Source organism: Didymosphaeria variabile, assembly GCF_027946475.1.
Source record: "Didymosphaeria variabile strain IMI 356815 chromosome Unknown scaffold_5, whole genome shotgun sequence".
NCBI classification, from domain to species: domain Eukaryota; kingdom Fungi; phylum Ascomycota; class Dothideomycetes; order Pleosporales; family Didymosphaeriaceae; genus Didymosphaeria; species Didymosphaeria variabile.
In genome coordinates this window covers 558,773-581,762 of record NW_026611624.1, presented here as the reverse complement: position 1 = coordinate 581,762, position 22,990 = coordinate 558,773, and the positions used below count along the sequence as shown (strand labels likewise).

General features: G+C 53.0%; 7 protein-coding genes across 7 annotated transcripts; 3 read left to right on the top strand and 4 right to left on the bottom strand.

Moving 5' to 3' along the window:
* Nucleotides 1–459: 459 nt before the first annotated feature.
* N0V89_006645 (uncharacterized protein) lies at nt 460–1,524 on the bottom strand (the record flags this gene model as incomplete). The annotated part of the gene is made up of 2 exons (XM_056215415.1): nt 460–1,492; nt 1,520–1,524. The coding sequence occupies 2 exons, from the start codon at nt 1,522–1,524 to the stop codon at nt 460–462; spliced, it is 1,038 nt and encodes a 345-aa protein (XP_056069662.1).
* Nucleotides 1,525–2,428: 904 nt separating this feature from the next.
* Nucleotides 2,429–3,868, bottom strand: N0V89_006644 (uncharacterized protein; the record flags this gene model as incomplete). The annotated part of the gene is made up of 2 exons (XM_056215414.1): nt 2,429–3,725; nt 3,828–3,868. 2 exons carry the CDS (start codon nt 3,866–3,868, stop codon nt 2,429–2,431), a joined length of 1,338 nt encoding a protein of 445 aa, XP_056069661.1.
* An 819-nt stretch (nt 3,869–4,687) lies between these two features.
* On the top strand, nt 4,688–6,739 carry REX3 (RNA exonuclease 3; the record flags this gene model as incomplete). The annotated part of the gene is made up of 1 exon (XM_056215413.1): nt 4,688–6,739. One exon carries the CDS (start codon nt 4,688–4,690, stop codon nt 6,737–6,739), a length of 2,052 nt encoding a protein of 683 aa, XP_056069660.1.
* A 958-nt stretch (nt 6,740–7,697) lies between these two features.
* N0V89_006642 (uncharacterized protein) lies at nt 7,698–8,520 on the top strand (the record flags this gene model as incomplete). The annotated part of the gene is made up of 2 exons (XM_056215412.1): nt 7,698–7,831; nt 7,992–8,520. The coding sequence occupies 2 exons, from the start codon at nt 7,698–7,700 to the stop codon at nt 8,518–8,520; spliced, it is 663 nt and encodes a 220-aa protein (XP_056069659.1).
* A 6,600-nt stretch (nt 8,521–15,120) lies between these two features.
* On the bottom strand, nt 15,121–15,525 carry N0V89_006641 (uncharacterized protein; the record flags this gene model as incomplete). The annotated part of the gene is made up of 1 exon (XM_056215411.1): nt 15,121–15,525. The coding sequence occupies one exon, from the start codon at nt 15,523–15,525 to the stop codon at nt 15,121–15,123; it is 405 nt and encodes a 134-aa protein (XP_056069658.1).
* A 609-nt stretch (nt 15,526–16,134) lies between these two features.
* KTI12 (kti12, chromatin associated) lies at nt 16,135–17,171 on the top strand (the record flags this gene model as incomplete). Its single annotated transcript, XM_056215410.1, has 4 exons — nt 16,135–16,140; nt 16,190–16,522; nt 16,572–16,838; nt 16,887–17,171. 4 exons carry the CDS (start codon nt 16,135–16,137, stop codon nt 17,169–17,171), a joined length of 891 nt encoding a protein of 296 aa, XP_056069657.1.
* Nucleotides 17,172–19,391: 2,220 nt separating this feature from the next.
* On the bottom strand, nt 19,392–22,212 carry CAT8 (DNA-binding transcription factor cat8; the record flags this gene model as incomplete). Its single annotated transcript, XM_056215409.1, has 6 exons — nt 19,392–20,567; nt 20,624–20,981; nt 21,031–21,311; nt 21,359–21,678; nt 21,729–22,083; nt 22,180–22,212. 6 exons carry the CDS (start codon nt 22,210–22,212, stop codon nt 19,392–19,394), a joined length of 2,523 nt encoding a protein of 840 aa, XP_056069656.1.
* Nucleotides 22,213–22,990: the final 778 nt, after the last annotated feature.

Genomic DNA, 22,990 nt, shown 5'->3' with positions numbered 1-22,990 from the left:
TAGCGCAGCGACCACCCTGCATTGGGACGCGTAGGGGAAAAAATATGAGCGCGGTGGATTGGGGCTCTTCATTCAGGTTAGGTCAAGTCCGGTCATATAATTCTCGGACAGAGGTTTTTGGGTGATTGGAAAAATCGGAAAATGGAATACCCTATCATGTCTTTATGTTCTATTTGGTTGGCTGTGACATGGACACGAACCCTGCGAAACCTATCTTACTGCGCGATGTACCTTGAACGCTGACCACTGAGTTCACGCCCGCGCTGATCAATTGGATAAATTGTGGGAATCCTACAAATGGACTCGGCAAGCAAGCAGCGGCAAGGCATACGTGCTTTGATGTTTGATACTGATACCTGAAAACTTGAAGACTCAGCATTACATCGCTCAATCTACGCTTTTGAAGAAAAGCAGCCTGATCAATCTCAACAAACCCATCCTGTGCATTCTCAGCAAGGGTTACCACAAATTCCCAGGAGATACGTACCAGACCCACAGCATCCATCCCTTACTGTGCATCACCATGATACTAAAGTGACTGATGCGTATAACTTGCTTCGCACGCCCAACAGCCAGCACATCATACTTCCCAATCGCTTCTTCCAGAGACTCACTGTGCGCCAAAGATTCCGCAAAGTCCCATCCGTCCTTGAGTGCAAGATTAGCCCCGTTACCCGCGAACGGCGAGACTGCGTGATTCGCGTCTCCTAGAAAGATTATCCTCCCGTTCAGGTTCTCAAGACCCGGAGCGGTGATGTACGCCCCTGAATGCACAAAAGGCTGCTTGTCCATCGCATTGAACTGCGTTAGACTCTCCACCTCCGTGTCCTGCAGCATCTCCCTGTAATTCTCCCCAAATACGTTGCCCTTCTCCCTCGCCTCTTTCAGCAAAGCATCAGCATCTTCTTCGCTCAAAGGCCGTTTCTTGGGCGTAGGAGGGGCGGGAACGATCCATGAGAGAGACCACATCATCTTTTCCCGATCGACGGGCGCAACGAAACACGCCGTCCCCGTGCCTGATATCGCGGCGCCGAACTCATCGTGGCGCTTCGAAGGGTGGTGTTTCCGGATAGACGTAACGCCATAAATGCACGTTGGGCCAGCGAAGTGCAGTCCGTCATCCGGGCGGAGGAACTCGCGAAGTTTCGAGCTGGACCCATCCGCCGCGACAAGCAGTGTACACGGGACGACATTCCCCTTCGATGTCGTAATCTGGAAGTCGTTCTCCCCCTTCGCCGTCGAACCGCCCAAGGTCACAGACGTAATCCCTTCACCCCACCTAATACTCACACCCGGCAGTCCCTCCACAGCATCCACCAGCGTCCGTCTTAGATCCGCGCGCGCAATACGCAGCCCCGCGACGGGACACCCGTCCGGCGTTTTACTCGTCACTTTAAGCACTTTGCCGAAGTTCTTGTCCCAGACGCAGAACCCGCCTTCTTCTCCCTCTCCGTTATCGCTCTTCTCATCATGCTCGCCCATAGCCATTATACTCAGCCCCAGCATACGATCCAGTAACCCCATCTTCTGCAGTGTCTGTATCCCTTTTGAAGGACGGTCACTGCGCAGACTGAGACTGTAGCCCTCGCGGCCCCGGGCACGGCGCAGGGGTCGCGTTCGTAGAGGGTTATGGGGGGAGGGTTATGGGAGGGGAATGGGAGGGCCATAGTTTGTGGAGGGAGAGGGCGAAGGCGAGGCCTGAGATGCCGGCGCCGGAGATGACGATTGTGTCTTGGGCGAGGAAATGGGTTTTGGTGTCTTGTGTGATCATGGTGCTTGGGCACTTTGGATGGTTTTATTTAGCTAAGGCGATAATTGGGCTGTGAAGTGAAGTAAGTCACTTCAGGGAACTGCTGGTAAAGTACGCATTTCTTATATTTGTAGAGCTGAGGTCCTTTCATGGATGGACTTGCTGCTGCGGGCTGGTCGCGCTACGCAAGCGTTCAAAGACCCCTCGTGTTGGTGTACGCGGACCGCTCGTAGTGCTCGCAATTGACGTAAAGCTCGACGCCACATCCGCCTGCGACTTCCAACTTGCGAGGCAGCCTGTGTAAGGTCGGTGTGTCGGAAGCAAGTCGGCGGTTGTGACGCTGCGACAGCCGACGACAGCTGTTGAAGTATTGGATCCGATTACAGGACAGACTGATCAGTGTGCAGGCCCAGGCTAAGATATGAGTAGCTCGATTGTGTCACCGCTATATACGCGTCTGTTGCGAGTTCCTCTAAACCATGGGTATACATAGATAATACATAGATAGAAAGTCGCCAAAATGACATCCTTACTACACCATCAGTACCAAAGAAATCTAACGGTACGAGATAAAATTGTAAACTCCTGACCATGCATTATGCCGTATGTTCAAGCGCCGTTACGCCTTCGCTGGAATCGATCACAATGATAAAAGGAAAATAGATGATTGTAGCGAGCTCAGATTTCAAAATGGTCGAGCCAGTGTCTGGCGACAATGTGACCTTCGTCGAAGCTGGGTTTGTCCATTCGCCGGATAATGGCGGCATGGGTATGGCCGATGTTCTTGATGTGAATAGGGTATTTCTTGAACCCAACAGTATCCAGATTCTCGATCATCTTGAATTGATGCTCCGTAAGCGCCAGTGTTGGAAATTCGAGCTGAATTTCGGACTTCTCGTCTACTGTCGACTCTGCTTCAGAGTCCGCTGCGTCCGCTCTCTGTGAGAAAGAAAATGTCCGCTGCTGTGTCGGTGATGCCAATTCTTCTTCGCCTGCTCCAAGGTAATCTTGGCCTTGTCGGTTGTTCATGTTTTCGTACATATCTTCCATTTCTTGACGCGCTGTATTCAACATCAAGGGGATGCGGTAGCCTTTGACGTCAATGCCAGCCATTCCCGTTTCATGTAAGCGTAGGCGTTGGCGGCTACGAACAGATTGAATTGCAGCGTTGGAGAGAAGTAAGGTCGTGCCAATTGGAACGAAGATTATAAAGAAGGCGATAGTGGGTATCTTGCGAAAGAATTCACGCGTACCAACCGAAAGGCGTTGGCGGAAGACAGGGAGCGCATCCGGTTTCTTGGGATCCACGGGATGGCGAGAATCCACAACCACATCTTCGTATCCGTTCAGGTAATTGACCTTGACCTCCTCTATTCGTTCAAAGGGATCCGTCTGAGAGATGCCAGCGGTGAAATAAGCCACGGTCTTGTCGTTGATAATATTTGCGTACAAGCTGCGATGCTTGAATTGCGCGAGGGCGCGAATGAATATGCTATCCGCGTCCGCGAGTACCGAAAGGAGGGGTCGTCCAGTGTCTCTGAAGCTGTCGACTAGGAACATCTGCCTGCCGCTTGTGGAAAGCACACGCGCGCCCAATACGTTGAAAGCATTGCTGAGATATCCGCGACGAGGAGTCCGCACGCCGAGATGTGGTGTAGCAAACGTGGTAAAGTTCACGGGCGTTATCTTCTCAAACAATCCCTTCGAGTATAGCAGGCCGATAGCGTAGCGTGAGATGAGACCACCCAGCGAGTACCCGATGACGCTGATCTTTTGAATCTCATGTCCGGTCTGTGCGAGTTCCTCCAGTCTTTCTTCGATCTCGTGCGCGACGCGTTCGCCTCCAGTCTCTATGCCGTCGTACGTGAAGCTTCCCGCATTTCGCTTCGTGACAAGAACGTGGATCTTGTCTTCGGTGTATTTATTACGGAGGGAGTCGCGTAGAAAGTCGAGATGCTGTGGGTTTCCCCAGAGTCTGGCGTAGGAGAGTCAGCCTTCTATTTGCAAAGCGCGGTGGTGCAAGCCTCGATGCCTCTGCGGCGTCGGGGCGAGAAATGTACCGAACGCATGCACTTACCCATGAACAAGAACACAAAGATGGTCTGCCTTGCCGGCCATGATTACTTGAGATTGTGTGGGTCGAAAAAGCGAGCAACTGAAGATGTATCTGTAGGGAAATGTAGAACCGTGGTGCGGTAGGTATTGATATAATGTTCAGCTCCGTAACCTGTCCGTCCGCTTTGTTATCGGACAAGTGTGCATGCAGTCCTCTTACGACGTTAAATCCGCGCTAGGCGGCACAGAGAGAGCGTCAGAACGGAAGGTCGGACTCAGTATTGGCCCGACTCCTTCGGTAAACCAACTGTATGCGAATGCGATGGCTCAGCCTCCCTTCACTCTGCGCAGCACATGTAACTTCACTTACGTCATCTCGACAACTCGAGATCGGCGCCGCAAAGTCGCCCGGCAGGCGCGACCCTGAAGCTTGGCGCGGGCCCGAGCACGGGCCAATGAGCGCCTTCCCTTCTTGTTGTCGCAACACCTGCACCCTTTCCTTCTTCGGACTCGCCTGGCTGCACCTCTTGAACGACTGCAATACTGAATTGACTGCGTTGCTCGCTTGAAACGAACGAGTATACTAGCACTTTTTTAGATATCTCCAGCGTCAACACTTCGGCTCGCACCGTGCGAGTAAAGTCTTGAAGCTTGCCGCATGATCACAAAGTTGGGTTTCTCGATTACCTCGTTGCTTTCACTTTGACAAGCGCGGCACGTCGGCTGGGTTCTTGGACTTGACCCTCATATGTAGATTGGTTGTCTTGGGCTGCCCCAACCCCACACCGCAAGAAAACCACATATCTGGGTATGAGCCGCACCAGACTTGTCAGTTACACTACCTAGCTCATCGAAGCAGATAACATGCACTTCTGATCCAACATGTGGCCGTCCACGTTCAGCATTTTCAAGGGTCAGGCTTGCCCTTCCGTTGACACTTGCAAGCTTCCAAATTGTCTGTTCTCCCACAAGCCGTCGACTACGCCGGCGGGCAGTGCAGCATCGCACAATATAGAGCTGTCAACTAATGGTCAACCGCATGCTAAACGTTTGAGGGTCGACAGTGATGCGGTACAATCCACTGTGCAAGCTGAAGCTACCTTGAACGAAGTCGACCCACTTGTATTCACGGGACTTCGTGTTTCAAAACCAATCTCCAAACCAACCTCTACACCCTCTAAGCAACAAACTGTTACTGCTCAAGCTTCTACTCAGCCTCCGACTGATGCCGAAACCAATCATGCACTCCCCCGAACGGCGACAAGACCAGTCTCACCCCCACCGAGCAAAGCTAGTACAGAGGCTAGGACACAGCCTGAGAAGGAGGTGAGTCTGTTCCCGCGGAAACTGCAGAACGAACCAGCGCCATTCCAGGCCAGGCTGGCTCGACTCAAAATGCTACACGACTTCATGGTTCCTTTCAACAACAAATTACTCTCAGCAAAGAATCCGGCAACGAAAGCTCTCCACTTATCTGCAAACCAGCTGAGAAAGCTTGCTGTGGATGAGGAGGCAAAAATAGCTATCGAACATCGCTCCATTTATGACAATGTCATCAAGCATCACATAGTTGCCTATAAGAAAATGTCTCAAGAAGACTGGGTCAAAGCCCGGAGGGAGGCAGTTGCGAAAGACCGTGAAGAGCTTCCAAAGAAACCACCACCCAAAAAGGTCGAGACTGGAATGACTTTGAAGGAAGAAGTCATCTTTCTGTCGACGATGCTTGCTCCACAAAGTAGCTTGGAAGCCCACGGTTTCGTTACCAAGGACCCAACCGATTCCGAAATCGAAGAATGCAGGCAGACACAAATCTTATCAGACTTCTGGGAAGTGTGTGATCGATGTCGAACCCGCTTCCAGGCATTCCCAGATCGAAGGGAGGAAGACGGTGCCGTCACTGTAGGTGGCAAATGTCGGTACCACTGGGGAAAGAGAGTGTGGCCCAAGAGAGAGAGGGGAAAAGACCCGGAGCCTGCCAAATGGGCCTGCTGCAATGAGACAGTAGGTACGGAGGGTTGCACCGAAAGCGACACTCATGTTTACAAGTTCACCGATGTGAAGCGCATGTCTCTTGCTATGCGGTTCATCGAAACTCCCGAGAACGACAAGGTCGAGCCACATACTGCAGTTTGTTTCGACTGCGAGATGGGCTATACAACGCAGGGATTTGAGCTTCTTCGACTTACAGTCATCGATTGGCCTAGCCACAGGCCGCTCATTGATGTTCTAGTACGGCCGCTTGGGTTTATTCTCGATCTCAACACCCAGTGGTCGGGGGTTACTATGGATCAGTTTATTAACGCAAAGCCATACGACCCGGCCAACCCGAAGCCAAAGCGTACGGACCTGCGTATAGTCGAATCACCATACGCCGCACGTGAGCTCTTTCTCGCCCACGTATCCCCCACGACGCCTGTTCTCGGTCACGCTCTAGAGAACGATCTGAATGTCATACGTTTGATTCATCCTACCATTGTCGACACCGTCATCCTGTACCCTACGAAGTCTGGTCTTCCATATCGACACAGCCTCAAGACGCTTGCCAAACAGTTCCTCGGCATAGACATACAGCAAGGCGGCGCGTCTGGTCACGACAGCTATGAGGACGCGAGGACAACCGGCGAACTAGTTAGATCCAAGGTGGGCTATCGATGGAAGCAGCTGAAGTATGAAGGCTGGACTATCAGCGAGGACGGTGTGTATCCGCCGCTACCTGCAGGTTTACCTCCACCGTCCATACCGGCGACCCCGTCAATGATTCCGCGGCCGATTACGGTAAACACCAGCTATAGCACGACAACAAAGCGGAAGCTTGAAGATTGCGAAGGTTATGAAGACGACAGTCTGGAGGAACCGTTGAATGCCAACGGTGGCACCACGACGAAGCAACTTTTCCTTTATGAAAACGACAACCTCGACGAGCCAATACGTTAGTGGCGTTAATTGGGAAGATTTGAGGTCGGACAGTGTCCGCAGGTGGTAGTACATGAGATCTGGCGTGTCGCAATTGGGTGCAATCATGGCGTACTATTAAGGCCGCAGGATGATGGATCGGACGCGACTTTGCATGAAAGAATGTACTTTGGTCGAAACGTACATAGGCTACATGACTTGGCCATGAGTGACTGCCATATTAAAGTCGTTTTGGGCCTTCGCCAGCATGATACGATTCAATGAATTGACGTTGTTTGCTTATGAAAGAATCATTTCTCAGTGAACTGGATCTCGTAGCTCTGATTCCACATGCTGCTTGAAATTACGTGACATAGACGAAAAACTTATATTTCATGTTATCCGTGTTACTGGCTGGGCTCGGCCTGGGGTGAATTGGAATTACACGCGATCTCGCACAAGGTTTCAACGGAACAGGTTAGGTACCTTTTGTACCTCAACCACTGCACGAAAGCAGCCCTTCGTAACGCACCGAGTGTCTGGACCACCGCGGAGGAAAAGGAAAGCGCAAGGGCGTGCCTTCCGGCTCCACCGTACGCGTCATTGGCCGTTTGTGGTGCTAGTGAACCACGAGCCTCAATTCACATTGATGCGGGAATGCAATTGCGCGTCCGCCTCCACTTAAATTTTCTCTCCTTCATACTTACCCGCCGTCTCGATGTAAACAATGTCCCTCTACAGGTGTCTCTCGGGGCGAACCGCAGCCCTGGCCCTGCTTACATGGCTCTTTGTTGCGTTAGTGCTACACCTGCGGGCGGAACGCTCGATTCAACTCTCAACCCACAACCGGACCGCTGTCGGCTCCACCACGCACAACTCTGATACAACAAACCCTCTGCTGGGCACCGCGAGTGCAAAACCCAAGATCAACGTTGCAGCCAGTACGACCAGCGAACATGCAGGAAATGGCACCCGACGCACTGCGGTGGTCGTCGCAAAAATGGGAACGGACGATGTGACGTGGCTCGACGACTACTTCCCGCAATGGGAAAAGAACATCTACAGCGTGGATGACCGGAAGGCGATTCTGAGGATTCCCATCAACAAAGGCAGAGAAAGCATGGTATACTTGAGGTGAGCGGTGGTCTTCGTATTTACTTTAATAAGCGTCCGCATGGGGCAGTTCCATCGGGAGCGTGGGGGGCTGATCCTATCGGCTTCTGGCTGGATCCCCGGATTCTGCAAGGAATCGCGCACATCAACAGCGCGTTCGAATGCTGACAGTGCTCCACAGCTACATCATAGACAATTACGACCGACTCCCCGATAACGTTCTCTTCTTGCACCCGAACCGATACCAGTGGCACAACGATGACCCAGATTATGATGGAGTGCCTATGCTGCGCCATTTCCAGATGCCGTACCTAGAACAGGAGGGTTACGTCAACATCCGCTGCGCCTGGTCTCTTGGCTGCCCGAGAGAGATCATGCCGCTGGCAGAAGAAGGGGAACATAGAGAGCAGGTTCATGCGGGAGGTGACTACAAGAAAGCATTCCAGGTGCTCTTTCCCGGAGAAGACGTGCCGAAGTACGTAGGCGTAAGCTGCTGTGCGCAGTTTGCAGCTACGAAAGAGAAAATAAGAGAGAGGAAGAAGAGTGACTACGAGAGGTATAGGAAGTGGCTACTGGAGACGGAGTTGGATGATAATATTTCTGGGAGGGTCATGGAATACACCTGGCACAGTACGTTTACCCCTCTTGCACTGCTGGCATGCACAGCTTTGGGCGTCGTACACCGATCCGCATGCCTAAGACTTCCCTAAGACCGCACTATGCAACGATCATGGGACTGGCTCCTGTATCAGGCTGAAGGACGACGTGGCGCGTCATCGGTAGACGTTTGCAACGTTATTCATCGGCAATGACGCTTTTGGCTTGATCACCTGCTAACTTAGTCCTCTAGTGATCTTCGGAAAAGAACCAGTCCATTGTCCTTCGGCACAAGCCTGTTACTGTAAGGTTTTCGGTCTATGCAACCTCGAATGCGAAGACGAGGGGAGCTGCCAGGGTCGATATATACTGCCCCCGTTTGCGACGCTTCCGGAAGGATGGCCATACATCGGATGGGACCAGGAATATCGAGAGCGGGCTAGCCCAGAGGGTTGATGGTATTGCAAGTGTGAGCTGTCGTGCATCTGATTGCCTAAGGCATGGCTTCTACGCCTCTCGGATATCGGATCCCGCGATCGTATCAAAGCCTACACCAGTACCGATACCACAAGCACGACTCTCGTTTCGTACCACGTGTGACGATACGGCGCAGTCCGTTCTACTGCGCCCCACGCCCCCGCAGATACACGAAGGACGACAGGGTTCTGTTATTGAATCACACGTATATGCAGACATTGAGTTCGTGCTGCATCCGGAACACTTCCCCAGCTTTCACCATTCGCCAATCCCTAGAAGAAGTGGGGTGGCGTGCAGGTCCAGGGTGAATGTCGGCGGTAAGTTGCTTGAACGGTCATAATCCTCGCAATCAAAGAAGTGACATCCTCCGGAAACGGCGATGCACCATCGATTGCATATGTACCTTATCGTTAGGTACTAAGAGCACTGTCATTCAAGATCTATCATAGGTGGGATACTTGCAGAGAGACGGCAAGGCTGCAAATTGATTTGGCAGATCTTTGTGTCTGGATGCACAAGGCTGAGGCATACCCATGCTTAATCTATCTATCCCGAGACTGCGAAAATGATGTCCGTTGTTAAAGGGATAGGCCCAAGAATGTCACCTCCAATCCCATCTTAGTGGGTAAGATCCATGGATAGGTTCGGTCACAAGACATGATGCTGACCTCGCAGAGCCGCATGTCTTGGCAAGGGTAGCTGTAGCCGAGAAGGCTAACATCACACACATCACAGGGGCGCCGGGATAGTCTAAGGGCCGTTTAGCGGAGTATTTCTTACCCAATCGAAGCATCTCCGTCTCAGCCGCATGACCCACTCGTGATCTCGTCCCTGGTGACAACAAGTCTGGCTGTGTCCTTGTTATTAGGCGTGATCCTTCGTTTTTTTTTACGTCTCAAGGCGTGCCATTGGACACGCAGAGCCGCACGGGAGAATCCAAAAACCATAGTAGCCGTTTCCGGGACACGCCCTTGCTTCACACTGCTAGCCTTGTGTAACTTGCCCTGGTCCCCCAAGACGCCAGACACAGTCTGGCATTCTCCGAGCCGAGGAACCTTTGTAACGATGTACAGCCTAGTCCTTGTTGTCCTTCCCAAAGACCGCAGAGCCGCATGCCATTGAGCCATTAAGTAGTCCCCTCATGTTTGTCTCTAGCCCGACCTCACCAGCAATCAGTCAGCCTTGCCCCTCATTCGCCAATCGTTATGCTGCAGATTTGCCTTGCTTATGTTTTGTTCTATTCGTCAGAGATTTATTACCATAGTAGCTTCTCGCTGACGTTACGAGGCTTGATTCGTTCTCGGGCTGCTTACGACTATACTGCAGCTTCCCCCACAATCTCCTATGATCACACCTTACTACCAGCTTCACCTCCGAATTCATGCCCCTCACGTTGGACCGGCTTCCCTTCGACGTGCTGTTCTACGTCACGTCTCATCTAGGATTTGATGACATCGTTAGGCTCGCACATACTTGCCGGCAGTTTCGAACATTACTTCAAGAGAATGGCGTTTGCAGAAAAGCAATTGAGGTAGAGGATCAAAGACGACATTGTAACTGAAAGCAATCTGATATGGTGCAGGCTGAATTCCGCTATACGAAAGAAGCACTTTTGGCCCAAGGACAGGGCATATCGTATTGCGACGCGTTTAGCCATATACAAGACAGAAGGGACGCTTTCTCGGACGCACACCCTTTTTCAGCTCGCATCATCGGGAAAGCCAACGACTTTCGTTACCGAAGAGGCATGTTATGCATACTTGAAGGCAACACTATTCGTGTGTTCGATGCCCACACGCAGGGAGGGGAAGTCACAATTGACCTCTCAGCTATTGACAATGTTTTTCCGGATGCTTCAGCATCTTCAAGCGATACCAGACTTTCTTTGTTGTATTACGGCCATAATATTGTTACCATTCATTTGGAACGTAGGGGTCGACAGGACAACGGCCACATACTTGCAATCAACACCAAGCCGGGACTACCAGGATCGGGGAGGTTGGTTAGAAAGGTACCACTTGAAGCTAATCATAAGCTATTTGCACGTCATACGTCGCAATATCTCTATTACGGAACCTATACCTCTGTTGGGTCACAAGGTCACTACGAGTGGGAAATTCAGGGGGTCTCTTTCGACAAGAATAGCCCCTTGCCTTGTGCTCCACTTCAGCTACACGGATTCTTTGGGACGGACATTGGCTCAACAATAGCTCTCGAAATCCATGACGGTTTCTTCTACGCAGTGTCCAATCAGACCTCCTTTGAAGTTGAGGAGATCGATTGGACGTCTTTCTATCATTGCATGCGCTTTCCAGTCGACAACCCTAAAGCCGAATCCTTGGAATCGAACAAGAAATTATGGCGGCGACAACATGATGAAGGCGTCATTCACGATTCATGGACAGACCTGAGCCTGCAGATCGACGAGAGCACGAACAATCTCATGATAATCGAGGCTCGGCGTGAATATCAAAAGACCCTAAGTCGACAAGTACGCACATATTATATCTCCGAGTTTGTCTCAGGATTCGATTCTCCTGCTAGTTCGACCGGAGGATCACCATTACAAGAAGCATCAACTGGACCTGAACTACCTTGGGGCGATGCCTATATTCAAACTCTAGATTCAAGCAACAACCCAAACTACGCACCCCCAGAGTTACGATACAATTGGAACTTCCACCCTGAGGTACCTCGCAAAAGTAATCCGGGTCGATCATTCATACTCGCCAGGACCCCGGTCCGAGCCTACAACTACTCCTGCGCGTCATTCTTGGACATGGTCGAAGATGATAGGTGCTGCAGTGGTCCTTCCACGTCCTGTCTAAGATTGCGTATCGGAAGTCGCCGTGTTGCGCCTCTAGATTGGAAGGAGCTCGGAGAGCACGCACATCAGCTGCTCACTCTACCCGCCGGGCCCAACGACGTGGCCTACCGCCATTCAACGATCAAGATGTGGCCGCCATCAGCCTCGAGATGCCCTTGCTCCAAGAGGTTGCATCGTATCCTCAACCCACCGCTTCCCGGAGGCGCAGCGTACAGTCGCTCCATCACGAGTGCCCTAGATGAACGCAGCCTTGTCTACATGATTCGACCAGGACGATCGTACAGCCCCAGCGATGACAACGCATTGGGCATCATCGTGATGGTTAGCTTCAGCCGAGGACCGTTGCCGCCCAAGGATATGTCACAAGAGCTTGGAGGACATCTACACAGCGAGTGTGAGTGGCACTGGGTTCCAGGGGCTTGCAAAAGCGGCAGCTGCCAGTGAGCTCTGCACGGAAGGCTGGACGATGCCTCACTGAGCAGAGCCTCACAATAAGGCAGACAATGGTTTGCGAACCAACATACCCAGCCCCAATACCGCCTTGTGGGTATTCCGTCTAAGTGCAGGGGTCACAGAAACCGGTGAGCCCCCGCTAGTTCGCCGAAAGGAAGCTGAACCAGGACCTCGGTCCGGATATGTTCCTGCCTAAACTTCCAATATTCTTCGATCGGAAATACGAGTCTTCACGATATACATACACGCAGTCCCTCAGACTTGTACAGTTACGGCTTTTCCACAACGTGGTCAATCTGCCTTGCAGAACACCCCTGTCGCTGGCTCCGGATGGGATGGCATCAGCAGAAAATTGGCCACTCATGGAGAAAGATCCAGCAAGAACCTCATACAGAATAACGATTCAGGTATCCGAGTGACAACATCCGGTCTGACACATACTGCGGCTCTGTAGTAAAGCTTACAAATGGAGCTGAGGATGGCATTCGAAGCTGGAAGAAAGGTCCCCCGGACATCTTGGTGTTTGGATCATATCCCTGCAGATCATGATTGGTTGCGGGACTGGGTGTCCGCTCAGCCAACCTTATGCTCCTGTGATTTCTGAGCAAAGTTACTACATCAGGTGATATCTTCAGCAACGCTTTTAAACCCATCGGCGTTTATAATTGGAACAGCGTTCTTTTCGGATGAGTTCCGTAGTTATTTCCATTTACAATTTCCTACAACCGCTAGCTACTCTTACAAATCAATCAAGTACTTTCTCACACCATATTCAGCACGTGCAATTGATGGGATAGCATGCACATAAAATCGTTTACGACGTGCTGTAGTATCGATTTGCTGCACCCACTTTGATCCAACGAATGGAGATGCTTCTTGTACGATCCGGCCCCAAGTTCTCCGGCCCCAAGTTCAACCACTCCACTCTGTACACCCTCCATCCCCCTCACCGGACGCTCGCGGGCCTAGTCCTGCACACAATGCATGCACACTGACCATTCAATGCCTTGGTCCTCCACCAATGCACAGACATTACATCCACCTGCATACATAGATGCTTCAATATGCCCAACCATACATAGGTAATCTGGGCATCCAATCTACTAACTCTGCACGAAGCCTACGTCGGCACACGGCCCATTAGCTTCGCCGGATGATATCGATCTCAGAGCATGGCTACAGCCTGCAGTAGATATCGCCCTGTGTGACTGCATCCGTGGGTATCATGGCGTACACGTGTGCTATGATCGACATGCCATGCACCCGTATCGCTCTTTCTTACGACAGCAGGGAGGTCCTTCATGCCTACGCGCATGCATCCTCCCGGCTATGTGTCTAGTCCTCCAACGCAGAGGCACTGCACAGTTTTGCGTTCACCACAACTACCCTAAACCATCTAGTGCACATCAATGCACCGCATGATCGTGGCACACGACTCCACACAGTGACCGGACGACATGGAAGCCAAAAAAATGACTATATGCTAAGCCGCGGGATCCCGCTCTACACGACTTGATGCATACAACTATGAAAGCCATGGTGTCATCAGCATCCTCCCATGCACCTCCCTTACACAGTGTCTTACCAAAGCAGAACACCTGCTTGGTCATCCATGTATTGCCCCGTCCGTTCTACTGTACTCTATATATACCATCCCACGGCTTCTCCAACCCAGTGGAACCGCGCCATGAGCACATATCCTCAATCCTTCCTATTCCCCACGCGTCCTCTGACCCTCGCTATACCCTTCCCTACTAACCAAGCCCAGCCATCCCATGCATTCCCCTAGACCCATCATTGATACATACACACTGCAGCATGAATACGTTCCCCTCTCCTCCACCAACGCACCTTGCATGCACCCTCTTCTAGTCCAGTCCTTCCGCATATATCCCTCACGCGTTGCGTATCTGCACATCGCTCCTCTTGTCTACCCCTACCTACCTTTTATATCCTAGCTTCCTCATCCGGCGATATCGCCATTGTCAACGGGGCACGTGAAGCTGGGCATGCCTTCACATGCATGCATGGGCTAGAAAGGGGTACTTGCTTCTCCAGGCCCGAGACTATGGAAGAACGCTGGTGTGTGATGGTGAGTCTGTGGTACCCGCGACATGCGTGCGTAGTTCGTCGGCAGACAGTGGAGTGAGATCAGGGCGTTGGAATGGAGTAACACCAGGGCGTTGGAGCAGAGTGGCACCAGGGCGTTGGCCATGTGGGCGCAGTACAAGTCCGTGAGTGGATCGTCAGCGACGAGGCCCTTCTGCGTGGGGTTTCGCTAGGATTTGTGATTTTTTTTTTTGCTTATTTCGAGGGACGAAGCGAGCCAAAGTGGACATAGGCGTGGGGATAAGCACAGCACATGACTGCGCGACACATGGTACGTGCGAACGCGTTGTCTAATCTCTTTGATAGCTCATACTGCTCGCTTGCTATTATCCATACATGATACTCTTCTCTCTTCTCGAGTTATTGCCCTGGGAATCTCTGCCTGTCTCCGCCCATAACCCACTCTTCCTCCCGATGTCGAACAAAAAGAAAAGGTAAACCTGTGATCCATTAGAGGTCCCGCAAAGCGCTATTAAGCATGTGTAAACGCCGACGCTATGAAATGCCGGAAAGAGGGTCGCTGTCCATGCGGCAGCTGGTGAAAAGGGGCTGGTAAACGTATGTACAGAGAAGAAAATGTCGTGACAGGCCGGTGAGAAAAGTTGCAAAAGCGGGGCATGGTTTCGGTCGTAAGGTGGCCAGAGTGTCTGTCGACTGCTCCATGCGCAGCCGGATCTTTTTCGCAAAGGTGTCGGAAAATGAGGCTTTGTAACGCGGTGGCCAGATCGGACCCACAAGTTCAATGTGTGAAGGCCGAGTTTTGCCCGCCTTCCATTCTCTGCATCCATGCCGCGGATAGCGCGTGGGAGATGCCAGGCTCTGTGTCGAAGGTGTTTTGTGAAGTGGTTTACAGCTCCATACTGTCGAGGTCGCGCATAACACAAGCCATCTGTGCCCGCTTCGCAGCCTCAGCTAAAAGCGCAGCTTGGTTGAGAAAGTTCTGTGTCTCTGCTGCCGTTTGGCCAGCACCATTCCTGTTCGGCTGGTACTCGAAGCTACGATAGCGTTGCATGGGCGGCATCTCTGGCTGTCCCCGCTGCGATTGGGGCTGGCCGTTCAGCGAGCCGAAGAAGTTCTGTGGAGGCTGAGGGCTCGTGGGCGAGTTGACAGGCGCTGCTGATGCGGGTGACGGGGTGGCAAGGTGGGCGCTGCTGCTGTAGCTTTGGAAGGCCGACGAGTTCTGGGAGCTGTTTGCGGAGGACTGGAGGGGCGCGTAGGCGGGCCGCGGGGTTGGGCGGGGTGCAGTCGACATTGTGTGCGATGTGTTGTGGTGTGTTGTGAGGGAGGAGAGGAGCGGTGGAGCGAGAGGGCGGCGTCGATGAATGCCTTGTACGTGTCCGTGTTCTTTGTCCTTGTAACTGTACTTTGTTTGGAAGGTAGTTATCGCGGCGGCAATGTACTGATACAAGCGAGTCTCGATGCGAATGGAGGAGGCGTTAGCGAGCGATCTCGTAGATTGCCAATTAACTACTCGTGCGGCGCAATAGAGAGCGGGCTGATGGTGCAATATGCAGCAGGACAGATGGCTGGACGAGAGTGGAGGAGGGACTATGAAGGCACGGGGTAGATAGACGGCACCTGGGGCATATCTTTGTACCGAGGCTGGCAAGCGCATGAATTATTGCTCGCGCCCACCGAGCGCTACCTGCCCGTGCAAATTTCGTCACTGCACCGCTCCACACGCGCCGGACACCCTATCACGACCCAGAACACGGTTTAGAACGGCCTTAGAACGGGCAATTATTTTCCGGGAGTCTTTCCGACGACGACGGCGTCGTCTCGAGGCGGTAGCAACCCAACCCAGCCTAAAATAATCAGACACAAAGACTTATCAACGAGAGACATCAGCCACCGCGCAAACATGCCCGTGAGTCTTGCATACGTTTACTCAGACATGGTACACTGATACCCCACAGCTTCTGGTCATCTCGGGGTATCCCTCCGCGGGCAAGACCACGCGCGCCCATCAGTTGAAGGATTTCTTCGAGTCCAAGATCGCCAGCGAGAGCGCCGATGCCCGGTCCAGCAAGCTCAAGGTCCACCTCATCAATGATCAGTCTCTTGGCGTGTCCCGTGGGGTATATCACACGGCTAAGGCTGAAAAAGATGCCCGGGCGGAAGAGTACTCTGCCGTAAAGAGAGTACTTTCCCGCGACAATATCGTCATCGCGGATGGTTTAAACTACATTAAAGGTTTCCGTTATCAACTTAATTGTGAGGCGAAGGCCGTTCAGACTACAAGCTGCGTGGTCAGTTATCCCTGTCGATCTGTTAGTGCTTTTGCTGAATGTTCAAGAGGTGCACGTAGGGTTGACGGCAGAAAAATGTCGCGAAATCAACAAAAAGCTTCTAGCAGACAAAGAGCAGGATGGAGGATATGAGGAAGAAGACTTTGAAAATTTGATCTTCAGATATGAGGAGCCTAACGGTATGGCGCGGTGGGACAGTCCCCTATTCACCGTGGTCGAAGAAGACGCGACACCCCCTTTCGAGCAGATATGGGACGCTCTCATCGGCAGCGACGGCAAAGCGAAAGTCGTACGCCCAAACCAGGCAACTGTGCTGGTATGTGTTCTCCTTTCCCTTACCGATTGCTCGCATTGACTCGCCTAGAAACCAGCCACAGAGCAAAACTACCTATACGAGCTCGACAAAACTACCTCGGACATTCTGGCCCAAATCATGACTTACCAAAAGGATCATCCAGGCGAGGGCGGCGGTGAGGTTACTGTCCAAGATGTCGAAAAGCCCATCGAGCTGCCCGCCAACACAATGACACTTCCTCAGCTACAGCGCATCCGTCGTCAGTTCATCACTTTGAACCGCCAGCACAACTTCTCCAAATCGAGGATAAAAGAGGTCTTCGTCAACTACCTAAATGACCAGTTCTTGGGGTGAGCTAGCAAATTGTGGAGGGCGGAGTCTAGGGTTGCTCGTGCTCACGGTACGGCGACGTGTACGCTACGGGTCTCGCTGACATTAGACCGAGCCGCCTACGCCACTTTTGCGTCTTCCATCTTACCGAACCGAGGGCTCTACCGAGTTATGGACGACACGATGGTGATCGTCGAATTGACACTTCGACGGATACTGAAGGAAGGAACACGAGCTGTGCTCTGGTGTTGATTCTCTCATCCTTACCGCCGAGCATGGCACTCCGATTTCCTCCGATAACACCTTGCCCTCTCGTTCTGTGCTAGTGCAGCGAAGTTGGATAGCGCATCCAGCATCTAGCGCGTCATGGATCATGGATAAGAGAGCGAAATCGGGTCCGCATCTTGGGTACATATCGAATGATGGTGGTCTGATTTCTCGCGTGCTGCCACCCCCCGTTTGAGCCTCTCAATTCCCAAGGAAATGGCTCTTGTGGAACATGGCCAGATTCAAATGCCCTGAAAATCAACATGTTGGGTCTTTGCGGGGACCCCAGATCCACGTGTTGTGCTCCACAGAAAGAAACTTGGAGGGGCACGGATCATGGTGTTGAGGGGTCCATCTGACCTCACGATCTCGATACAGCCAAGACTCCCGACCCTAACCACAACACGTCAGGCATGAACAATTGGACCGAATCAACAATTATGCTCTCTTTCAAGCTCCACATCCCTGCATTTCGTCATCCTTTTATTCAACGCTATCCTCTAGCTCGAGCACCTTTTCGGTACTTTTCCCTTACAAAACACCAACAACAATCCTGCGCCCTCCACGCATCCCTCCATCTACCCGTCATGCACGATTATCCCGCCCATGCACAATATTCGCTAACCCTTCACTCCTCCATCCCCTTCCGTCCACGCCTTCCCAATCTCATCTTCTCCCCCCAGCGCTTGCGCACACGACTCACGCACTAACAACGCTAAACCCCGCGAAAAAAGCAACGGGGCAAACGACCCACGTGTAAGCACGCACACGCTACGCATTTTCGCCCCAGCCCGGTGCACATCGGCGAAACGCCATCGGCCTGGACCCACGCCACGAACGCAATGGCGTACTGTTTCTAGCAGTGAGCTCCGGGCGTCCGTGGAGGGAGTCGAAACGACTCGTAGATGGCGACAGACGGGCCCAAGAGTGTGAGGCAAGGACTTGCGTATTCGGTCGCTTTCCGTGAGCTTCGCAGGCTTCGCTATCGCAAAGCGGACATTGGCTGGCTAGGACAGTACACTCAGACCTGGTGCCGCCGCCGCGTGCTGCCAGACGGAGCTGGAGGCCATCTACCCTCGATGATGGACGGTGCGGCTGCAGGTGCGTCGAGCGGGGGAAGTCTGCTCCCATTAGCACTGCACATCCACGTCCATAACGATAGCGATCAAAGCTGGGGAAGCAAACGTACCGCGCTGCACTGCATCTCGCCAGCGACTTATTCGCTCTGCACACTAGCCCATGGTGATCGGCCACCTCGTCGTGCGGTCTGAACCCATCCTGCCGCTGATGCGCAGCCAGGTGCCGCGTCGAAGCCTGCGGAGCCGCAGGCTGGGCGATCGTGATCGATGGCGTCATTTTTGCGTTGGACACACCAGGTTCGTCGATCTGGGGTACGGTTCAGAGCAGGCGGGGTCGGGGGGATTATATCATGTTGGCGGCAGGTCTCAGGAGAGTGTTAGGGTGGCGACCGGGAGCGGGCCGGGTGAGAGTGCACTGCCACGCTCACGTCTGTTGGGAACTTGGGGGGCACGGGCTAGATGGGGGGCTGGATCGTTCGAGGAGGGTGCAAATGCGACTCGGGAGTATTATCGGCACCTCTCGACGGAAATGATAGTTTGCACTGTGATGTATTGACAATGTATTTACAAAAGTGAAGAACGATATTGCGAGAATATGGATAGAAATAATGTTCTATGTAAAGACGGTATTGGTCAGCCAAGTGCGTAGCCCGAAGAAGTATGAACAACAGCATCAACACCGTCGAATAATAGACAGCCAACAGTGAAGCAAATTCAAGGCTCGCGCACGAAGGTAAGTGCGCGGTGCAGGTATCTCAAGAAGCGAAGCAAGAAAACCCGAAGTCCAGTCCAGTCCACCCCTAATCATGAGAAAGAAACAAACAACCCGATATCAACCACTCCTCACAAGTAAATCAAAGTAAGCCATTTTCCCAACCGTCCTGAAAAGTGAAGAGATTTACAACCCAAAGTTACCATCCAGCCCCGCAAGACCAATCGAGTCCTGAGCGCCCAAATTAGGCATCACGATGCCTTGGTAGCCCTTGAAATTCTCGCTCCCAGGCGTCGACCCGTAATCACCAACGGAATTCGCAAACTCTTCTCCGCTCGTCAAGCTCTCGTCGCTGAAGCTCAGGACGCTCTGCGGTGGGGGTGCCTGCTCGTTGTAGCCCAGGTTCCACATGTTAGGTGACCAAGCGAGGTTCGACTCGGCACCTGCGGAAAGCGGCACGCTGTCGAGCAGCGCGTCAGCTGTTGGTCCGCCGTAGATGGAATCGTAGATGTTGGTTTGGCCGTTGTCGAGGGATGAGAGGAGGCGTTCCCAGTCGGAGGGCGAGACATCTGCTTTGTTGATGGTGTGGTGAGGCATGTGGTAGCTCGCGAGTGGGTCAGGGCCGAAGGAGAGGAAGTCGATGTTGCGGTTTTGGCTTTGGTAGAGGTTGCTGGGGCGGCGCTTAGTGTGGGAGAAGGAGGCACGGTGGGAAAGCGGGCTGAGTGTCGGTTCGGCTTGGTGGTGGGGCTCGGAGCGGATGGAGGAGAGGCTGGTAGAGGACTGGCTCGCGTGGGCGCCTACGGACGGTGAGATCGTAGGAAGCGTGGCGCGACGCGGTTCTCTGGCGGTGTCCTGCAAGTGGGCTTTCATTTGGCTTGGAGAGAAGCGGGCGGCAATTGCCTTGAGTGACTTCTGCGTGGCACGGAAGCGATCCATAGGAGCGGCCATGGTACCTTCTGAGTTGTGACGGGATAGGACCGGACTAGGCATCGTGTCCATGACACGGGGGATGGCAATCATGGAACATCCCACGCGTCGGAACTCGTGGGCGCCAGCAGCAGTGCCATTGTCAAGCATGTCCATAACGGTACAGCTCAGCCGATTGCACTCTTTGATGAGCTTGCCATCACGGTCGAGACCGAGCGTCTGGAACAAGAGCCCGAAGCCCGCCTGAACCAGGACCTCGTTTCTGTTGAGACAGAAGGAGAAGCTCAACTTGCGTTCATCAAGCAATTGAACGATCTGCACAATATGCTTAGAGGCATCGCCAACGGCGACCATCGCCGAAGAGCCCTTATCGCCAAGATTGGCAACTACTACCGGACGATAGATGAGTGACCGAATATGATTGTACGCCAAGGACTGGGATGTTGTTAGCTGCGTCTATCCAATATAAGTTGGGCACAAGTGGTATTTACCAGAATGGGTGACCTGCTGCTGGTGACGTTGGTGCTGGGCTTATCTTGCTGGAAGGTAAGTTTGAGATGCGGTGCGAGGTTGGTCGTCCATTCTTCAAGGTCGTCGGAAAGCGAAGAGATAACACGGAAAGAAATCTCGTGCATCGCCGAGGCAGGGTACAGCTCTGCCAGCACCTTGGAGAGAATGCGCGACAGCCGGAATAGAGCGAGCGCGCTCGAGAGTTTTGTGGACTCTCCTGGCAGTGTCGGAAGGAACCCCTTCTCGGTAACATATTCATCATCGGCATCCACTGGATATTCACAGTGTACGTCCTCTTCCCGTAGAAGCTTGGGAAGACCCAGGTGAGCGGCGGAGAAACTGCCGTCAATCAGCCAATGTTCACACCGAACGCTGCGTTCAGGCTTACCAGTCTACGGTATAAAGCGACCAGAAGACCTTCTTGCGTGTCTCGCTGGTCAATGCTCCGAGCGCGAATCTCTTCTGCGATTGGTGCAAGCCGAGTCGTTGTGAGAGACCAATGGCGAGCCCCTTGTACTTGAGAAGTTTAGAGTAATCCGCTTTGAGCAAGCAGTAAATCTGAGCTAGGACTAGACATTGCAGCGTAGCCATGTCGTTGTCCATCATAAAGCCTTCCAATGCAGCTTGCCACTGCGCTTCGAAGGATTCGACATCCTGGCCATCACGGGGCTGGAAGGGGTTAGCGTTGTCAAGGGAGATGCGTGGTGAATACTCACGTCGCTAGAAAGCGCAGCGATACCGAAAACGAGGTTGAGTTTAGCAATAGATTTCTTGTCGGTCATAGCATCCGGGCTGGCGACATACTGCTCATACAGCGAAAGGAAGGTTGGTCGATGCAGCACAGGAAACAACGGTGCCCATTCCTGGAAGAAGATGTTGATCATCTGGTCGGACACAAGGCGTGGTGGCGCCTTGAACGAAATGGCCCGCTTCGGTGAATGCGGTACCGAAGATTTTGATCCGGTACCAAAGAAGGCATTTGAGTTGACATCTGAGCAGGACCTGCCAGACTCTTGCGCACGTTGTTTGAATGATTCTGCGGTTCGTTAGCAACCGGAAACTTGCGTAAAACAAGCGACGACATACCAACGAGCGCTCTTCCACTCGAGCTTCCCACGCAGTAAGTGTCTCGGTTTTCGTCATCAAGCAGTAATGGCGACTGTTGTATTTTAAAAGTGTCTTCTTTCTCTTGCGGCTCTTCACGGATCTCTGAGGTCGGAGTCGACGATGATCTAGGAAGCGCGTGGGTAGGTGATGAATGCGAGTGTATCCGTGAGAGCATGTCGATTTTCTCATCCTTCTCGTCTAGCAAGTCCTTGAGATCGCGGACCTCAGACTCCAGCGCACGTACTCGCTCCTCGAGCGACTCTGTGTAACCGCGAGGAAACGCTCGACGACTGAGCTTGTCGCTAGTCTTGCACTCGAATCCCACATTCACACACTGCGTGCACTGCGGTCGCACGCCATCGCAACGAATTTTCTTTGAGCGACATCGATCGCAGGCTTGGGCTATACGCGACTGATTGCTGGTGCCAACCTTGATCACCTTCATCGGAAGGATGCCAGGCATGTTGGCGGTTTTCTTTCGTAACGTCTCGTTGGGGCAGTCTCGTCGGTTCAGCGCGTGGAATGGACAATGAGTCGTGCTGCGGAAGTATCGGTTGTTCCCATGCGGAGTGCCGCGGAGGCCAAGGGTTGACAATGTCTGGTAGGTGTGGTTGTGACGGCGATATGGCAGGTGGGACGGCAGGTGTCAAGTACGTGGGCGGCGCAGGCGCATATAACTGAAGGGACCAAGCGGAACGTGTGCAAAGCGGAGGGAGGGCTACGGCAGCTCATGTATGGCCAGAGGAGAGCCGTCAGTGCGTCCTCGCCGTGTTTGCACGCTGTCTGGGGCCGCTAATACTAGCGTTTTCTGGGGCCTTGCGCGCGGCGATGCGGGGAACACACGCTGGAGGATGTGCAGCTCACGGGCGACGCTGGGCCAGCGGCCCAGGGTCCCTTGGACGCCCAATTTGTCGCTGCATCAAGGCCTGCGCTCCGCTCCTTTTTCGTGGGCTTCGACGCTCGCCAGCCACTTGCGAACGATCAGCGAGGGGTCGCGAATGCTGCACGTCTCAGCATCGAAGGTGTCGTGTCGTGTGCCCGCCATTGAGCAAGCGCCCAGCCTTGCGCTGTGAATAGAAGGGCGGCACAGTGCACCGTCCACCAACACATCAGCCTGCCTTTGCTGATCACATATCGAGCAAGCTTTCTAGCATGCTTGTCTGCTGTCATAGTGAGGGTATTGCTCTGTATACGCTAGGCGTTATTCGCCGAGATGATGGCCAACTCTAGCTGCTAGTGCG